At 49.9% G+C, this 18405-nt stretch overlaps 1 protein-coding gene across 1 annotated transcript in view; it reads left to right on the top strand.

Moving 5' to 3' along the window:
* The window catches only part of Npc1 (NPC intracellular cholesterol transporter 1), a 38133-nt gene extending 19734 nt beyond the window's left edge, over positions 1-18399 (top strand). Inside the window, exons 10-25 of the mRNA XM_012515697.2 lie at positions 1210-1310; positions 3646-3748; positions 5946-6135; positions 6807-6989; positions 7505-7619; positions 9631-9758; positions 9842-9982; positions 11073-11162; positions 11564-11754; positions 12309-12424; positions 13033-13162; positions 14435-14632; positions 15312-15543; positions 16475-16588; positions 17342-17504; positions 18006-18399. Of these exons, the coding sequence (XP_012371151.1) occupies positions 1210-1310; positions 3646-3748; positions 5946-6135; positions 6807-6989; positions 7505-7619; positions 9631-9758; positions 9842-9982; positions 11073-11162; positions 11564-11754; positions 12309-12424; positions 13033-13162; positions 14435-14632; positions 15312-15543; positions 16475-16588; positions 17342-17504; positions 18006-18088 (2278 nt within the window). The 3' untranslated portion in view covers positions 18089-18399. The remainder of the gene's footprint in view (positions 1-1209; positions 1311-3645; positions 3749-5945; positions 6136-6806; positions 6990-7504; positions 7620-9630; positions 9759-9841; positions 9983-11072; positions 11163-11563; positions 11755-12308; positions 12425-13032; positions 13163-14434; positions 14633-15311; positions 15544-16474; positions 16589-17341; positions 17505-18005) is intronic.
* Positions 18400-18405: the final 6 nt, after the last annotated feature.

The following is an 18405-nucleotide window of genomic DNA, read 5'->3' on the forward strand; positions in this document are numbered from 1 at the left end:
CCTGAGTTCAGTCCCCAGTACTACATGCTGTGCTAGCTCCCGAACCCTGGGCAACCGCTGAAACCAGGGGTGGTGGTAGTGGCACAGGCCTATAATCCCAGCACTAGAGAGGCTAAGACAGGAGTATGAGCTGCATAGTGAGACCCTGTATCAAATAAATTTAAAAATAAAATAAAAGTCAGCAAAAGTTTGGAGGCGGGGATGTGAGACTGGTCTTGGAGCAGAGGATGTAGCTTTCCCAGGCATGGACACCCCATGACCTCTGTCCAGTGGGTGGCTGTGTGCCTGGTGTATAGTCACACTGGTGCGTGTCCTCTGTGACCACAGGCCTGTCACCAGCTGCCACTTTCCTCACTCTCCAGCTTTGCCCATCCTTTCCCACCCCAAGTTCTGCGGAAGGGCAGGCACAGGCATGCTGCTGTACTCTGGGGCACCTACTAGCCACCCACACGCGATCTCTAGCCCACCTCTCCATGCAGGACTTGCACATTTAACCCTGGCATGTCCTGTCCAGTTCCTGATGAGGTCAGGCTGTGGGGAAGGACTCAGCTCCAGCTGCAGCTCACCTGCCACCAGGGCCAGACTGGTAACCTCCCGAGGTCCCAGCCAAGGCCTGGCTGATGCCATCCTGTAGTGTGCTTCCTCTGCACAGGCCGTGCCTCACACCTCCCTCTGCTCTCTTTCCTGATTCCAGCCCTTCTTCCACTTTGCCCCCACCGTGTCTTTGCAACAGCACTTGGCATTCCTTTCCTGGAAATCTCAGCTTGTTTCTCAGAGCCTCCAGGTTGAACTCTAAACCACAAGATTGCCGGCCTCTGCTCACATCCCCTTTCTATGCCCATTCTGACTCCCTGCCATCCAACTGCTTTGGAGCCCCTCCTGTGCTCTCTGCCTGCTGAATCCCTCTTGTTCCTAGAGAGCTGGCTCTGCATGCCTCTCCTCTTTCTGGTACCTGTGTACCCCTGTGCCTTTTGTCCCCCACTCCACGTTGCACAGCGCCATGTGCTCCTAACTACACTGGGCTGTACCAGCAGCCTCCTGCCAGGGACTCTGAGCTCCCAGAGGTAAATGACAGACTGTCAGTGGACTCAAGGCCCATGTTGTGCTTAGAATATGCTCAGCTGCCAGAAGTACTAGTTGTCTAAATGTGCATCTGAGATGTCTTGAAGTCTTTTCTAATCAGAAGGGTTTTTTCTCAATTTGTGGCAGGGCTCCTGCCTCTCTGAATGACACAAGCCTGCTCCATGACCCCTGCCTGGGGACGTTTGGAGGACCAGTGTTCCCGTGGCTTGTGCTGGGAGGCTATGACGGTAAGTCCGAGAAGCCCTTCACAGTCGCAGGTAATTGCACAGATCCCATAAAGTGGACAGTTTCCTTAACTCTCTATCCCTTGGACCCTAAGACTCACACCTGCTTTGGTTCAGGGCAGGGCTTTGCTGTGGATTACAGGTGGGTGGTGTTAACCTCTTAGGTCACACGTGCCTGTAGGAAGCCAGTAGAGCTAAGGACATGTCATCTCCCGTTGTGTCCAGCCACACATTCAGCTCAGTAGCATGAAGCTGTCAGACCCAGGCAGCCCGCTTAGGGCTGGGGGCCCCAGATCCAAGAACCCCTGTACATGGGGAAGAGATAAACTTGAGGGATGGAAAGAAAGTTCATGGAGTTTTCCTTCTACGCCCACCAGGACAGCTGGGGCTCTCATAGGGGAAGCGCAGTTGTGTGCTGGTTCCTTGCTCCTCTTACATCACAGGACAGGTTGTGCTGGATACAGTGGGTCAGTGATTCACGAGACACCTTTGGCGTCTGAGATCTAATGACAAGCTCAACAGGTTTTTCTCCAGCCATTTAAGAGGACAAAATAAAGGAGAAGTTGTGATCTGTATTTAAAATTTGCTCTGTCTCTTATAATAAAATGCCATTTCTAATAGTGAAGAAAGGGTGGTATTAACGGCTGGATAGCCACAGGAAGAAAATTAAATATGACCTCTTCCTTATTCCTTCTGTCAGAATTCATTAGGTCACATTAACATGTGAAGGAACTATTGAAAAACTGGAAGAAAATGAGATTTTTTAATTGTTTTAAAATAGAGAAGGCATTTTGAAGGAAAATAGAAAAGTGACAGTCCACAAAACAAAAGATTGATGAATTTTGAGTTAAAATTTTTTCAATTCAAATGAAAAACAGGGTGTTTTTAAGGCATGAAATTGGACAAAAATTAAAACAGTATTTCCTAGTCAGGTATGACGGCACACACTCATAATCCCAACATTCAGGAGGCTAAGGCAGAAAGATGGCTGTGAGTGTGAGGCCAGCTTGAGCTACATAGTAAGACCCTGTCTCAAAAAAAAAAAAAAAAAAAGGGGGCGGGGGAGATGGCTCAGTGGAATAAGTGCTTCCCTGACAAGTGCAAGGGCCTGAGTTCAAGCCCCAGTTCCACAAAAAAAAAAGACCCACCCTTTGCTTTTTATATAAATTCTGTGAAAAAAGATCAACTCACAGGAAAAGTAAAAGCAACAATGCAAATGGCTGTGCAAGGAAATGCTCACACCCACACCTGTCATAAAAGGGATCTCTCGCCAGTGTCCCCCAGTGAGCTCTAAAGCTCAGGGGTAGTGAAAACATGGGAAATGGGGAATTCTCCAGCGGCCGTAACAGTGTGAACAGTTACTAGCCTGACCCTCTGGAGGGAAAGGCTCGCTCTCAGTTGCTCCCTGACAGCCACAGCACCTAGAGTAACACTGCCACTAAGTCGGCCTCGGGAAATAATTTTGTTGAGGAAAGATATTGGAACGAGAGCATAGCCTGTTTGGAGGGCAGTTTGGAAGAATTTTTCAAAATTAGAAATATTGGCACACACTCAGCACTGAGGAGGCTGAGGCAGGAGGATCACCACAAGTTCCAGGCCAGTCTCAGCTCCATGGTGAGTTTGAGGGCAGCTTGAACTACACATGGCAAGATGCTGTCTCAAAGAGAAAACAAAACACTAATCCTAGAAATGTAACTGGCTGTGGACAGTGATTATACTTGGAAGGTTGATTCTACAATCCCTACTTTGCACGCTAAAAATGGTAATGGCCTTTGTAGTAATCTTGTGCGTAATAAAAGAAATTGCAGAAATGTCCACACTTTGGGGATTGGTTAAACTGTGCGAGAAAATGTATAATACAAAAGAAAGCAGCTCCTGGAGTACTAAAATTGGCAGCCTGCCCCATGCAGGACTTGGAGGTGTAATGTTAAGGGGTAGAATGTGTCACGCTGTGTGGAGGAGAGGAAGGGGACGAGCACATTTGTGTTTGCTTATGCACACCTGGAAAGATTCACACACAATCACAGCCTGGCGAGGAGAGTGGCGTGGTGATTAGGGAAGGGGCATTGTCACCAAACACCCTTCTGCCCTGGTGGAACTTTTTACTTTCACCGTCCTTGCACTGCCCTTCAGGGTAGTTCCTCTCCCTGAATGCTAACTGTACTTGCTTAGGCTGAACACCCCTTAATAGGAACTGAGCTACCCACGGGAGCATCAGTGCCTCCTGCTGGTTGCTCATGGGGTGCACAGAGCCCACTGCCATGTTTGATGTGCCCTGAGTGTATTTCCGTGTTCTGCATGTTACAATATGTTTTCATGTCCCATTTTTCCTTTCTAGATCAAAACTACAATAATGCCACTGCCCTTGTGATTACCTTCCCCGTCAGTAACTACTATGATGATCTAGAGAAGCTGCAGCGGGCCCAGGCCTGGGAGAAAGAGTGAGTCACCCAGGGCGACACCGACAGCCTCGATGGGGAGAGTTCCCCAGCGTCAGGCCTAAGTCCTGTACTTTCTCTGACTTGGTACTAACCACCGCAAAGAAGAAAAGTTGGCAAATTTACCTGTAAACAGGTTGCAACATTGTTCTAACTGTAGCAATGCCAGATACACATACATGTGCAAAAATGTGTTCAACAGCAGAAAGTGGGGGTGCACAGAACGTGCGTTAGTGGGGAGTGAGGACCGTAGGAACTCGAGAGCAGTGAGAATGTGGTGTGGTCATCAAAGGAAATGAGTCAATACATGGCTCTTGACTTATGTAGATATGCTGCGCATGCTGTCCATGCTTAGGAAAAAATACCAAGGCCTTACTCAAGGAATTGTTAATTAAATTTTGAATTGCTAGCTATTATGAAGGGGAGAAGACTTTTACTCCTCCTCCCTTCAGTACTTTTAAACACTTCTATTGAGGTAGGACTGTAACGCATGCAGCTCACTCATTCCACGCGTGCAGGACGGTGGCTGTGCGCGTCCTCACAGATGGTCGGCCAGTACCACCGCCAGCGTGAGAGGGAACACTGCGCCCTGGAGTGACACCTTCCCGTCTGTCCTCACAGCCATCTCCCTAGACAACCGCTGACCTACTTTCTGCCTGTTTTCCCTCTTCTCAGCTTACCTAAATAGAACCACGGCTGGGGCTTTGTGTCTGGCTTCTTTCACCCAGCATTATGTTCTAAGGCTGCCCTGTGGGAGCGCCCCATCTGCAGCCCACACCCCGCTTACTTAGCGCAGAGTGCCAGCACGCTGCGTGCCGGAGTTTGGCTTAGAATGAGTTCGTACCCTCGTGTGCCGGCAGAGCATCGCAGCATCGTGCCGCGGGTTCCTGTCACTTCCTAGAGCAAGGGCAGTACTTCCTTCTCATGGCCAAATGCCATTCCACTGATGGATGTGCCACATTTTATCTCTTCATCAGCGGATGCGCATTTGGGTGGGTTTCAGCTTTTGGCTATGGTAAGCAGTATTGTGTACAAATTTTTGCATGGACGTAAGTTTTTGTCTCTTAAGTGAAGTGTATGTCTAAGAGTAGAATTACTGGACCGTGTGATTACTGTCTTATAGTTGAAGAAAAGCTGGCCTCTTTTCATTGTGAGAAGCCTCAGTTTCTCTATTCCTTTGCCAACACTGTTATCATGACTTCTTTGTTCCAGCCTTCCTAGTGGCGGGGAAGTGCTGTCCCATTGGGGTTTGATTTGCATTTGCCTGGTGCCTACAGATTTCAAGGATCTCTTGTATTTATTTTCTCTTAGTATGTATTCCTCAGATATGTATGTTTGCTTTTTGCCTTTTTTAAAGTTACTTTTTATTATTGACTTTGTTCTTTATGTAGTTTAGATGTCTTATCAAATACATGATTTCGGTATTTTCTCCCATTCTTTGGATTGTTTTGTTGTTTTTTTGATGGGGATTTTCTTTGTTTTTGATTTTGTTTTGTTTTTTGTCTTTTTTTGTTTGTTTTTTTGTTTTTTGCCTTCTCAAGGCAGAGTCGCACTATGCAGTTCAGGCTGACTTTGCGCTCATTTTATAGCCCAGGCTGGTCTCCAGCTCACAACAATCCTGCCTCAGCCTCCCAAATGCTGGGATTACAGGTGTGTGCCACCACACCCAACTTTTGATGGGGATGTTTGAAGGGTGAACATTTTTAATTTTGATGAAGTCAAAAATTTTTTTGTTGCTCAGACTTCCAGTGTCAGATCTAAGAAATCATTGCCTAATCCAGGGACCTGAGGGTTTGAATTTGTTTTTAGGCATGGTATGAGGGGTAGGATCCAAGTTCATTTTTTCATTAAAGATAAATCTTCATTTGGGAATCATTTTTTAGAAAACAGAAAGGACTGAACATGAACCAGTTTTAAAAACTTATTCACAATCTGTTTTACATGGCAGCATACTCAGGGTTTGGGATGTAGCGCACGGTGGAACGCTTGGGTAGCACGCATGAGTGCAGTTCCTCAGTGCCAGGGCACGTGGAGGATGCAGCCTGACCTGGTGCTGCTGTAATCCCAGCGTGCACCCTCCCACTTCGGCTCCTGGGAGGGGCTGCTTGTACAGGACAAGGCAGGTGTCGGTGTGGAGCAGGCCTGGGACTGCCTGTCCCTCCGTGCTGACTAAAAACACAACGCTCTGCTTGCTCCATAGGTTCATTCACTTTGTGAGGAACTACAAGAATCCAAATCTGACCATTGCTTTCACTTCTGAGCGAAGCATTGAGGATGAGCTGAACCGAGAGAGTAACAGCGATGTCTTCACGATTGCCGTCAGCTATGCCGTCATGTTTCTGTACATCTCCCTGGCCTTGGGCCACATCAGAGGCTGCTGCCGGTTTCTGGTCAGTGTGTGAGGGGTGTCATGGTGGGAGGGTGGCGCAGTGAACGGGGTGACCTCATATTTTGCCTTGCTTATTCTTAATTTGTTATATCCAAAATTACCTTAAACGTGTGGTGCCTTTGGGTGGACACAGGTGTACGCTGCAGGTTAATTCAGTGTAGCATTTCTGTTTTCTGCACATTTTCTTCTGTTCCAATTTTCTGGTTTCTCTTATACCTAAAATTTATTTCACTTAATCTCGTTTTCTCCTAATTTGTCCCGTCTGTCACCCTAAGAATGTGAGCTTATGAAATACATAGCTGGGGAGCATCTAGAAATTTTCTCATGCCTTGTCTTGAACTGAGAATTGTACTTTTAACTCTAGATTGGATACATTTCTTTCTTTTCTTTTTTTTCTTTTTTTTTTTTTTTTTTTTTGGTGCAGGGAATCATACTCAGAACCTTGTGCTTATCAGGCAGGTGCTGTGCCACTGGGCTATATCCCAGGCCCTCAGTGTACTCTTGTAAAGAAATAAAAATGGACTGAGGAGGTAGCTTAGTAGAATAAGCACTTGCCTGGCAAGCGCAAGTGTCTGAGTTCAATCCCCGGTACCGCCAACAACAACAAAAAAGAAACAAAAATGAAGGCAGAAGGGACTATATAGCCAGTGATTTCTCTTTACTGTCTTGCAGGTTGACTCTAAAATCTCCCTGGGCATCGTGGGGATCCTGATTGTACTGAGCTCAGTTGCCTGCTCCCTGGGCATCTTCAGCTACGTCGGGATCCCACTGACGCTCATAGTGATTGAGGTCATCCCGTTCCTGGTGCTGGCTGTAGGGGTGGACAACATCTTCATCCTGGTGCAGACCTACCAGGTATACTTTGGTCTCTTTATGGGGCTTGGCATCCAGCCTGGAGTGCAAGTCTCCAAACCCTGCATTTAGCCTGTGATGATGGGCGCCGACTCTGAGGAGGCTTTGTGTCCCTTGCCCATGGCTTGCTGGTGATCTTGGTTTGTCCTGCACATTCTAGGACTGAGAATCTCAGCCTGTAGGGTTGGTGGAATACACATAGCTGCTGAGGCTAACATGCTGTTGGGGCAGCTGGTACTAGAGTGATTCTCAGCATACCACAGAGGAGTGATCAACCTGATTTGTTTAAGGTGCCACTGGACAGGTGCGCGGTCAGCACAGCACACAGTGTAGCAAGCAGTCTCAGTCCGTAGTCCTGAAGAGGCTGAGAGGAGACTCGGTGACAGGGGGAGGGTTCTTTAGTGACCCAGCTAGTCAGCTGCTCATCTCTTTTGGATGCCTTCGTATAAGGCAGCAACAGGAGAATACTGCTACTGAGACATTTTCATGTTGCCCTATTAATTTTCTTTTATTTAAAGCGAGATGAGCGTCTTCAGGGAGAAACCCTCGATCAGCACCTGGGCAGGGTCCTAGGAGAAGTGGCTCCTAGCATGTTCCTGTCCTCCTTCTGCGAGACTACAGCATTTTTCTTAGGTAATTTTGCTTTGCTACAGGCCAGTCCTGTCGTTTATTGAGTGTTGGAAAAGGAGCTGAGAGGCTGACCGTGCCCCTTGGTGAGCTTCATTCTGTCTGTAGATCACAAGGAAAACGGGTGGCAGAACCTTGGGTATCATTTCACAAGCATCTCTTTCATGATGAGGTTCAGAACAGTGTTGGTGTGTGGTCAGGGTGACAGAGACCCAGCGCTCCCCTGCCCATGCCACTTTTGGTGCCTGTAGCAGCTGTTAGTCTATGAAAATGACATCCTCACATAGCTGTGAAGTCCCCAGTGCTGCAAGGCAGGGCCAGCTCCTCCACCGGGCCTGGAACCTCTGCCCCTGTGTTCTGAGCCGGTCTCCCTGCACGTACAGCAGCTCCCTAGGGACGCACTCGTCAGTGAGCAGACGTTCCTGCTGCTTACCGCAGTACAGGGAGCCAGAGTGAAGGGCAGCATAGCTCAGCACTGCTGCACGTCACCAGGTGGACTCGCCAGCGGGCTGCCTGTCCCTCTGCAGTGGAGAAAGACAAGCCATTCGTCCTCGAGAGGAAGCTGGCTTAGCATCCCTCAGGCAGAGAAGACAGTCCGTGGGTCACAGACTGCAGGCCCCCAGGTCACCTCGTGCAGGGCCTCTGCGGGGTCGTCGTAGGCAATGGTCTTTCAACTCAGACTCACTGTCAGTATCTTAGTTGCATTTCTGTAGAGCAGTGTGCTTTCTCTAAAAAAAAAAATTTTTTAATGTGTTTAGTACAGGGTCTCAGTACACAGATCAGACATAGTGATCCTCCTGTTTTCAGCCTCCCAAGAGCTGGGATTACAGGCGTGTACCACCACACCCAGTCTCAGTCACCGTCTCAGTGCACCCCAGGGGCGGGGCCGGCACAGCAGGCCGGGGATGGAACCCCAGTCGCTGCACTCTGCCTAAGCAGGCACTTTGATCCACTGAGCTATTTGGCCAGCCTGCAGTGTGCTTTTGAAACCTTGACCCTTACTGTTCCTTTTCATGGTCACAGCTACATTCTCTTTATTTCTGTTATAAGAAAACCAAAAAAAAAAAAAAAAGAAAAGAAAACCAATTCGAGTGTGATGACCACAGCAGCTGAGACCTGGCAAGGCTGCAGGGACTTTGGTGAGATGGGGGAAGGCAATCCGAGTGTGCACGTGGCATCCAAAGAGGAAGTAAAGGGCTGGCAAGGTAGCTCAGTGGACTAAGCACCTGCTTTGGCAAACACGGGGACCAAGGTTCAATCCCTGGTCCCACATGCCACACTGGCCCCTGCCCCTGGGGCTTGGAGCCAGTGACTGCCTCTGGGCATGATGGCGCATGCCTGTAATCCCAGTACTGGAGAGGCTAAAAAGAGGAGAATCACCAGGAGTCCAAGATACATAGTGAGACCCTGCACAAAATTAAAAAAAAAAAAAAGTGACTTGAAGCTAGCCCTGGGGTTCCAAGACCTAAGAACTGTTTCAAAGCTGTGGACTTAGATTTTTGTGCAAATTCTATCTCATTGTTACATATTGACTATTTATTTAAACATTTATAAATCCTAAAATGGATCCACGGAACAGGTAGGCTATGTCTGGCCTGTGGGCTAAGCTCACTCTTGCACCTTGGACCCAGAACCCCCTCACTTGGCTGTAAATCCCATCTGACTGTAAATAAGCTGGGAGACAGTGACGATAGGACAGTAGCTGGAGGGCAGTCCTCCTCTTAGACTAAAGCGTGGAAGGCACTGTGAGAACTGCCCTGGCCATCATGCATAGCTTTCACGCTGTGTAAATCCGGCACGTGAGCCCACTGAGCACAACAGAGTTAAGCCGAACTGCGTCTGGGTTAGTAGGATGGGGTCAGGCACAAGTGGCCTAGTGCCAGAGCTGAGCTCCCAAACTCTTCCTATGCCTGTTCTGATAGGACAGCCACAGAGATGGCAGCATATGTCTGTGTTGTGAGTCTGCCAGAGTCCCCTGGGCTCTGTGGCGTGACACAGTGCTCCTCTGTCCCTGTAGGAGGACTGTCCTCAATGCCAGCTGTGCACACCTTCTCCCTCTTTGCGGGGCTGGCCGTCTTCATCGACTTCCTCCTTCAGATGACCTGTTTTGTGAGTCTCTTGGGCCTGGACATTAAACGTCAAGAGGTAAGTTATTAAATTGGAGTCTAGACCCTGCATGGAGCAGCCCGCTGGTACTCTCCATGACCTCTCACCTCTTTGTTCTTCAGAAAAACCGGCTGGACATCCTCTGCTGTGTCAAAGGTGCTAATGATGGGAGGAGCGTGTTGGCCTCAGAAAGCTGCCTGTTTCGCTTCTTCAAAAACTCATACTCTCCACTTCTGCTGAAAGATTGGATGCGGCCACTTGTGGTATGAACTGATCTGTGTTTGCTCTTCTCCCCCAGATTTGTCATGTGCCTTGCCTGAACTTGCACAGCTAGGAGGGAGGGAGGGAGGTCCTGGCAGCTGTTAACTTACGTGCAAAAGCTGCAAAAGCAGATGTGTATAAATGGTACACTTGTCTCTAACAAGACCTTATCGGTGAATATTAGAGAGGTTTTGGATTTTTATTTAGAAATCCTTGTAAATTAGTAAGTAGCACAGAGCAGACTCAGTTTCCTTCCCCTGGCTTCTCCCCGTGGTGTCTTACACAGCAGGGTAGAATCACAGCTGAGTTTGTCGCTGGTGGTCTTTTCATTTGCTTCAGTGCTGGGGGCTGAACCCAGGCCCTCATCCATGTCACGCCATGCTCACCCAGAGCTGCATCCCAGCCTGTAGCCGGCATTGATGAGGCACAGCGTGGAGTGTGGGTCCATGATCCTCTCCGGTGTGGATTCCCAAGATGCAGTGCTCTGTCCCCTCCCCCACCACCTGCGTGGGAAACCCTCACCCCTAGGCCCTAGCAGTTGCGCTGTAGCTCTTTACAGTTTATATGCCGCATGCAGCCAGCACTGCATTTACCACTTCCCTACTAGAAGAATATACGTTAGTGACCACAGTAAAAAGCATTTTTATCCATTGGCTTCTGAGCTACCATCTGGATTCCCCCTGGATTTTCTTGTGTAGCCCACACAAGGGCCAGTGCAATACATGTGCTGCTGTTTTCAGTCTACTACTGAAACGTAGATGGTAAGAGAGAGCAAGCGACCTGCCCAATGCCCCTCAGCTCCTAAATGGCTGAGCCTGGATTTGAGTCCAGGAAGTTAGATTTTGACTGCTGCGACCTCAGCCACTACCCCATCCTCTCTATCATGCTGCCATGTCATTTAGACTTGCTTTTCAGTTTACAGGGACAAAGAGTGAAGCTCACAGCGGTGGAGCACTTGCCTGGTCTGCTCAAGGCACCGAGCCCAGTCCCTTGCTCTGCAAAAAAGTGGTTCTTTTGTATCTTAGACTTGATTCCTATTTTTAAACTCACTGTTACACTTTAAGCAGTCATGTTGTTCCCTTTCCTTTGCAGATTGCCGTATTTGTGGGTGTCCTTTCATTCAGTATCGCAGTCCTGCACAAAGTAGAAATTGGATTGGAGCAGTCTCTTTCCATGCCAGATGTAAGATGCTTACTTTTTCTTACTGTAACTTGTTCAGTCCTGGATGAATAGTTCGCAGAACATGCTCGTGGGTGTCAATGCTGCGGGCATGTGGGTACCGCTTCTCCAGCCACAAGAGAGCTGTCATAGTGCCCTCCACACCAGCATGGAGCACTGGCACTGTGAAGTCTCAGGTCCCCCCTTCGGCCACACAGTAGGAGCCGCCTGTCTTGGGAGTTACCTTAGGTAGTCCCCTTTGGTGGGGACGGCTGGAAAGAGCACCCTCAGGCCCAGGAAGAAAATCGTCATAAACCCATGCTGGAGGCGACTCGGCCTACTGGTGTCCTCTGAAGTCTCCACAGTCAGCCTATCACTCAGTTAACATCATGTGACCCATCGCTTTCCTGTTGTCTTTCTTTCAGGACTCCTATGTCATAGATTACTTTAGGTCCCTGGGTCAGTACCTGCACTCAGGGCCCCCTGTGTACTTCGTCCTGGAAGACGGGCATGACTATACCTCCCTGCATGGGCAGAACATGGTGTGTGGTGGTATGGGCTGTGACAACGACTCGCTAGTGCAGCAGGTCTTCAATGCCGCCCAGCTGGACAACTAGTGAGTACCTCTGGCCTGTCATCCCACTGGGCACTGTTAGACACTTGAAAATGAACTTGCTTGGGAAAATTGTTTTTATTCAAACATACTTTAAGTGTAGCTTAACCTGAGCAAAATCTTTTTTTTTTAATTTTAGAGAAGGGCCTACAGGGTGTTCAGGGTCTCACTACTATATTGGACTCGTAGCAATCCACCTATTTACAGCCTCCCAAGAGCTGGGATCACAGGCGCGCAACACCACGTCCAGTCTCAGTTGCCTCTCAGCTCACCCCAGGGCAGGGCTGGCACAGCAGACCTGGGGTTTGAACCCCTGGCCCATGTGCCTGCTTGCAGGTGTTTTAATCCACTGAGCTGTTTGGCTGGCCCTTAAGCAAAATCTTTGAAAGGACTAATTTACCGTCAGATACTTGGAAGGTTTTTTTCCATTGAGTGGTAACGTAGTTTTTCTTTGGCAGAAGTATAAAGTGTAAAAAGGGAAATTAGTTTCAAGGGAAATATTGAAGCTGATTTTCTCTTGGTGGATGAAACTTACTTTCTCCTCTCCTGCTCTCTAGTACCCGGATCGGCTTTGCTCCCTCATCCTGGATTGACGATTACTTTGACTGGGTGAAGCCGCAGTCCTCCTGCTGTAGAGTCTATAACGCCACTAAGCAGTTCTGCAACGCATCAGGTATGTCTGCTCCTTTCCAGAGCTTTCCTTTTTCTGGAAAATTTTAGCATAATCACTTCCAAGTCTTTTGCATGCTGCCTTGTTTTATGCCTATGTATGTGTCCATGTGGGTCATGTTGCCTTTGTTACCATCCTTTTCCACACTCTCTGGTGCTTGTCACATTCCTGTCCCTTGGTGGCTGTGGGGCTGCAGGTTCCCTTTAGAGCACTGCTTCGGAGATGGGGATTCTCCTTTCGTCCCTGCCACATGCTACCTCTTGGCACCGTGTGTGCCTAAGCTTTTTGGAGCCGTGCTTCATGTACTGCTGTCACCCTGCAGTTGTGTAGAACACTGAGCTTGTCCTGGAATTTTCTTAACGAAAGTATGAAGTCTTGGGCTCCCAAAGTATTGGTTGAGCTCATCCTTGAAGCAAAAATCTCTTTTATGGAAGGAAATGTGTGGTCTGCCTCCAATGAAACTACTTTTGTGTACTGAATGTTTAACTATGACAGTCACATGATGCTGAAGTTGTATGTCAGGGTAAAGATTCAGGAAGATAACTTAAATTTTTTTAAAAATGTGGGAGCCCACAAATCTAACCGTTGACCCCCTGTTCTCTCTCTGCCAGTGGTGGACCCTACCTGCATCCACTGCAGGTCTCTGACTCCAGAGGGCAAACAGAGGCCTCAGGGTGGAGACTTCATGAGATTCCTGCCCATGTTCCTTTCTGATAACCCTAACCCCAAGTGTGGCAAGGGGTGAGTGCCGCTTCGCGTGCCAGATAAGCAGCCGCTGTAGCTGTAGTTCGCGGTCGAAAGCCAAGAGATGATTGGGTCAAGGCAGTCTTACAGGGCAAGGATCTTCTCTACCCTCCTCCCCACCTCATCCCAGCTGGCTGTCCAAGTGGAGAAACTTAAAGAAAACATGTTTTCAGTGGAATTCATCCTAGTTTGGCCATTTGTCATTGCCCTGCCCCATAGCTGAGCCTTTGCACTCAGCTACATCCCCTGCCTTTTCTTAGTTTTATATGTTGAGAGAGTCTCACTAATACCCAGGCATGGTGGCCCTCCTGCATCAGCCTCCCTGACTGCTGGAATTGCGGGCATGCACCATCACAGCCATTTCCTAATGCTGTTCTCTGGGTCCTGCCCCATGTGGATGAATGGATGTGGGCTCCATGTGCCTAGTGCTGGAGGTGGAGGGAGGGAGCGGACATGCTGGCATTTCACTGTGGGAGAAGTAAGGTTGAAATTCTGTGCACCCTGCCTGCCTGGCCACAGAGCTTCTGGGCCATCTCTGCCCCCCAGGCAGCCAGGTGGAGTGGTCTAGAAATAGCAGGGCTACTTGGAGGTCTTGGGTTGCTCTGAGAGCTTTCGCAGGCAGACGCGAGCATCCATGTGCGTGCCAGGCACATTCTGACACGTTTGTTTCTGCTGAGAATCCACATTGCTGAGTCACCTCGTTTAACCATACAGGTTATGTCTATGTTTGGAGATCTGCACAAGGTCCTGTCAGAAGTATGGCCCATAAAGTCTTGCTTACTGTGCGAGTGCTTTTACCTTTGAAACATGGGGAAGCAGCACAGGTGTCACAAGATGGTGGCCAGTGTCTTGGGGGCCAGACAATGTCAACACCCCACCAAGGCCCAGGCCTCCCTCCATACAGTGTCCCACAGCTTAGGTTGTGTGGGCCCAGAGCATAGGTGACCAAAACTCACATGCAGCTCACAGGACCAATGAGCAGTAGGCCAGGGCCCAGCTCTTGCCCTTTCCTGTTTCCTGTTACAAAGTAACAGTTACTGAGTAAGCTCCATATCAGAGCATGTTTGATTGTACACAGAACCAGATAGACTCCAGCAGCCACACACTGTAGACACCGTGGCAGTAGAGGCCAGACTGGGCGAGAAAAGGCTAACACTTCCTGTGTCCCTTTGTCAGGGCACTGTCCCTGACACAGCTGTGCCTGACCTCAGAGCTGGCTCAGGGGTCTTTGCTAGGTCTGGCCTCTGACACTCACTGCCTCTTGCTCAGGGGACATGCTGCCTACAGCTCAGCGGTGAACCTCAACAACAACACGGGCGTCGGTGCCACGTACTTCATGACGTACCACACTGTGCTTCGGAACTCCGCTGACTACATCGATGCACTGAGGAAAGCCCGGCTCGTGGCCAGCAACATCACCAGAAGCATGGGTGCAAAAGGCAGCAACTACCGTGTGTTCCCGTACAGGTAGGGCACATCGACACATGCAGCAGACATGCGCCCCCTAGGTGACCTCCATGCCAGGCTGCCTTGGTGGAGCCAGTGCTCAGTATGTGTCTGACACCTGCTCTGTCCCCAGCGAGCACAGGGGACAACACTGAGGACTTGGGAGTCCACACCAGGTGAGAGCTGCGGATGCAGAATTTGCTCTGTGCTGCTCCCTGCCTGGAAGAGACACAATGCATGCTGGCATGGGAGGAGGGGCAGAGCAGGGCTCTCCCGGGAGGCCGTGCCAGCCAGAACAGTTGGCTGGCAACGCAGGGGCACCCCTGACTGCTAATGACTCAGGACAGCCTGCCCTTCTGTGCGAGTGGTGTCACAGTGTGTATTCTAATGCTTAGGAAACGTCGGTTTCCTGGGGAAATGGCCTGAGCTAGCTCCCCGATGCTATCTTGTTTCCCTCTTTTCCACATCATATGGAAGGCCCTGGAAACATCCAGAAACATAGGCTGGGCTTGCAAACAGCCACTTTTAAATATGCACTTTAGGTCATTGTCACTACTCCCTTGAATGTCAGCAGCCTTCCGAGATCTGGGCAGGCCACCAGAGACCCTGTTTTCAGGGCCGCCTCTTGGAAGGACTTTGGCTTTGCAGACTGGGCACCTAGCAGCACGGGAGTGCTCACGGTCTTCTCCCACACCCCCAGTGTGTTCTACGTCTTCTACGAGCAGTACCTGACCATCATCGAGGACACCATTTTCAACCTCGGCATGTCCCTGGGATCCATATTCCTGGTGACCATGGTGGTCCTGGGCTGTGAGCTGTGGTCTGCCATCATCATGTGTGCCACCATCGCCATGATCCTGGTCAACATGTTCGGCGTCATGTGGCTGTGGGGCATCAGTCTGAATGCAGTCTCTCTGGTCAACTTGGTGATGGTGAGTCCTGGTTGCCTCTCTCTGTCCCCGGCTGGAGTCTTGGATCCTCAGAAACCCTCAGATGGGGAAACCAGCAAGCCTGGCCCTTGCTGCTAGTGCTGAGCATTTGGAGCCGGAGGGGAGGGCCCTTGGGCACAGCAGCGCATGCTTTCACCTTGCTGCGCGGTCCCATCTCTCCTCCACGCCCTTCCCTTGCACCTGTACTTGGTAGTGTGCGCGCTATGGGTCGTGATGGCAAGGTGATCTCATGGTCTAGCTTAGGGATTCTGCCTTTCATTTATTGTCCTGGGCCAGGTAGATAGCTCAGCGGTGTATGCACCTGCCTGGCAAGCCCAAGGACCCAGTACTGCACGCTGTGCCAGCCCCACGCTGAGCCTGCTACCAAAACCAGGTGTGGTGGCGCATGCCTGTCATCCTGATGCTTGGGAGGCTGAGACAGGAGGATCACTATGAGTCTGAGTTGTGCAGTAAGACCTTGTACCAAAAAAAAAAAAAAAGCATGTGGCCCTGTGAAAGCGAGACGTTCACGTTTTACTTAGCGATCTGTGCTCCCCCCACCGCAGCGGGGCCTCTCGCGCAGCTGCCAGGTACTTTTTCATAGTCTCGGTGCTGTGCACACTGGAGAAGGTCCTGGCAGTGCGCTTGTGCCTACTGCTGGGTGCAGTGCAGAGCCCCAGGCAAAGATGACAAAGCGCGGCCGGGAGGGTGGGCAACCTCAGCACTTCAGCAGCTTCCTGAGCAGAGAAATCGCCCCTAAAACAAGGTAAGCCGGGCCTGAAGCTTCCGGAGCTCCTGCCACAACCTGGCAGGTTTGATGGGGGCTCTGTTGTAAGTCACAGGGACAGTTAGGGACCCTGGTCAGCAAAGGGGTGGCCACTTGGAACTGTTCCCCGGGAAAGCGCCATCCTCTCACAGCAGTGCTGTGTTCCAGAGCTGTGGCATTTCCGTGGAGTTCTGCAGCCACATAACCAGAGCGTTCACAGTGAGCTGCAGGAGACGCCGCGTGGACCGTGCACAAGAAGCTCTGGCTCATATGGGCAGCTCCGTGAGTACCCTCAGCAGGGCGGTACAGGGCAGGATGACAGCAAGAGGCACCCACCCATCATGTCAGTAGGTGGAACAGAACCAGGGTCCCCTATAGAGGGCAGCTTCCATGGGTCACGGGATTTCAGGCCGTTCAAGAAACAGCTACATCTTGTACAGACCTGCTCTTCTTCCAAACCACTGTGTCTGTGATGACTGAGTAGGAAGACTAAGGCAGCAGACTGGGGCAAGCTGGAAGTCAGCACAACCCAGGGCCCCCACGTCCCAGAGCCCAAGCAGCCCCTAGCTGTTTGGGATTAGGCCGTCTCCACCTGCTTTATGACTTGACAAAACCCTGTTCAACTCTGAAGACTACAGCCTGCTGCCTGCCGAGCTTTCCTTAGGCGCCAGCTAAGGTTCTGACCCCAAACTTGTGCCTGAGCCCTGAGCCTGCCGATCAGCACCAGACTAACCCTAAGTCCCAGATGAGGTCCAGACTTAACTACCCAGACCAAATCCTGACCTAAAGCTAGCCCTGATGCCAACCTGAGCACCAGTCCCAGGCTGAACCTCAACCTAGATACTTGAGTCTCCATTTAACATCACCTTGGTGTGGGCAGAAGACTGCCTACAGTTTCGCCTTTAAAACACTCATTTAAGCAGCACACAAGTTTTAGCAACAGCTTCACTTGTCCCTGAATTAAGACGTCTTGTATGAGGAAATGTTCAATTAGAATAGGCTGTTAAGTTTTAAACTACCATTTTCTTGTTCTAGATATTCAGTGGAATCACCCTTACGAAGTTTGGAGGAATTGTAGTGTTGGCTTTTGCCAAATCTCAAATTTTCCAGATATTTTACTTCCGGATGTATTTAGCTATGGTCTTACTGGGAGCCACACATGGACTAGTATTTCTCCCCGTCCTCCTCAGTTATATAGGTAAGAGTTCCTATGAGGTAAAGCAATTACTACAAATAAGTGCATCCTAAAGCACCCTTTATAGTAGTACCCCAACGTGCACCAATAGTCATCTAATAAGTAGGACTGAGTGATGATTGTCTAAGAGGACAAAAAGTCCTATGCAAGAGGAAATGGCTGTACTCTGGCGACCTGATGCGGGTCAGCTCTTGAACGAACTCGGAAGTGAGTGGGTGGGGCTGCTGCTGCCAATGACAGCCAGGACAAGGTCCCAGAAGTGCTCCCAAGAACTGCTTATTCCCTCATGATCCACATTTCTTAGCAAAACGCTACCTCTGCTCCTCACCTCTTGAGACTTTTTATGTGTTTATTTCTGCAGCTACTTCACCTTACACAAAAGGTCCCTGGCTGAATGAAGGACAGTATTACTTTTCCCCCTCAGCTTCGTAACTAAGGTGAACTGCTAGTGTAATCCAACGTAAACTAGCTTCTTTCCTCTTAAATGATTTTTTTCTCTTCCAGGACCATCAGTAAATAAAGCTAAAATTCGTGCCACTAGAGAGCGATACAGAGGCACAGAGCGAGATCGACTCCTGAATTTCTAGCTCTCTGGCGGGGCCTGGTGACTCTGAACTGTGTCTGAGGGTCGGGCTGTTGCCCCCCAGGGCAGTAGCCCAGTGTCTGGCTGAGCTGACCGCTGCAGGTGTCGAGATGTCAGCCCACTCACTGCAGCGCCACCACCGTGCTTGTAAACTCAGGAATGCGTTTGTCACCGGTGAAGCAGTATTAGTAAAATCTGAAGGCGATCATGGAACACAGATTTCCCCCGTACCCCATTTCTTCAAGAAAGAAACCTCGTCTTCTGCAAAAGGACACTTGGGATGGCTGGGCACAAGATCTGCCCTCCCTAAAGGCCAATCTG

The sequence above is a fragment of the Octodon degus genome, unplaced genomic scaffold, assembly GCF_000260255.1.
Source record: "Octodon degus isolate 3935 unplaced genomic scaffold, OctDeg1.0 scaffold00075, whole genome shotgun sequence".
Taxonomy (NCBI): domain Eukaryota; kingdom Metazoa; phylum Chordata; class Mammalia; order Rodentia; family Octodontidae; genus Octodon; species Octodon degus.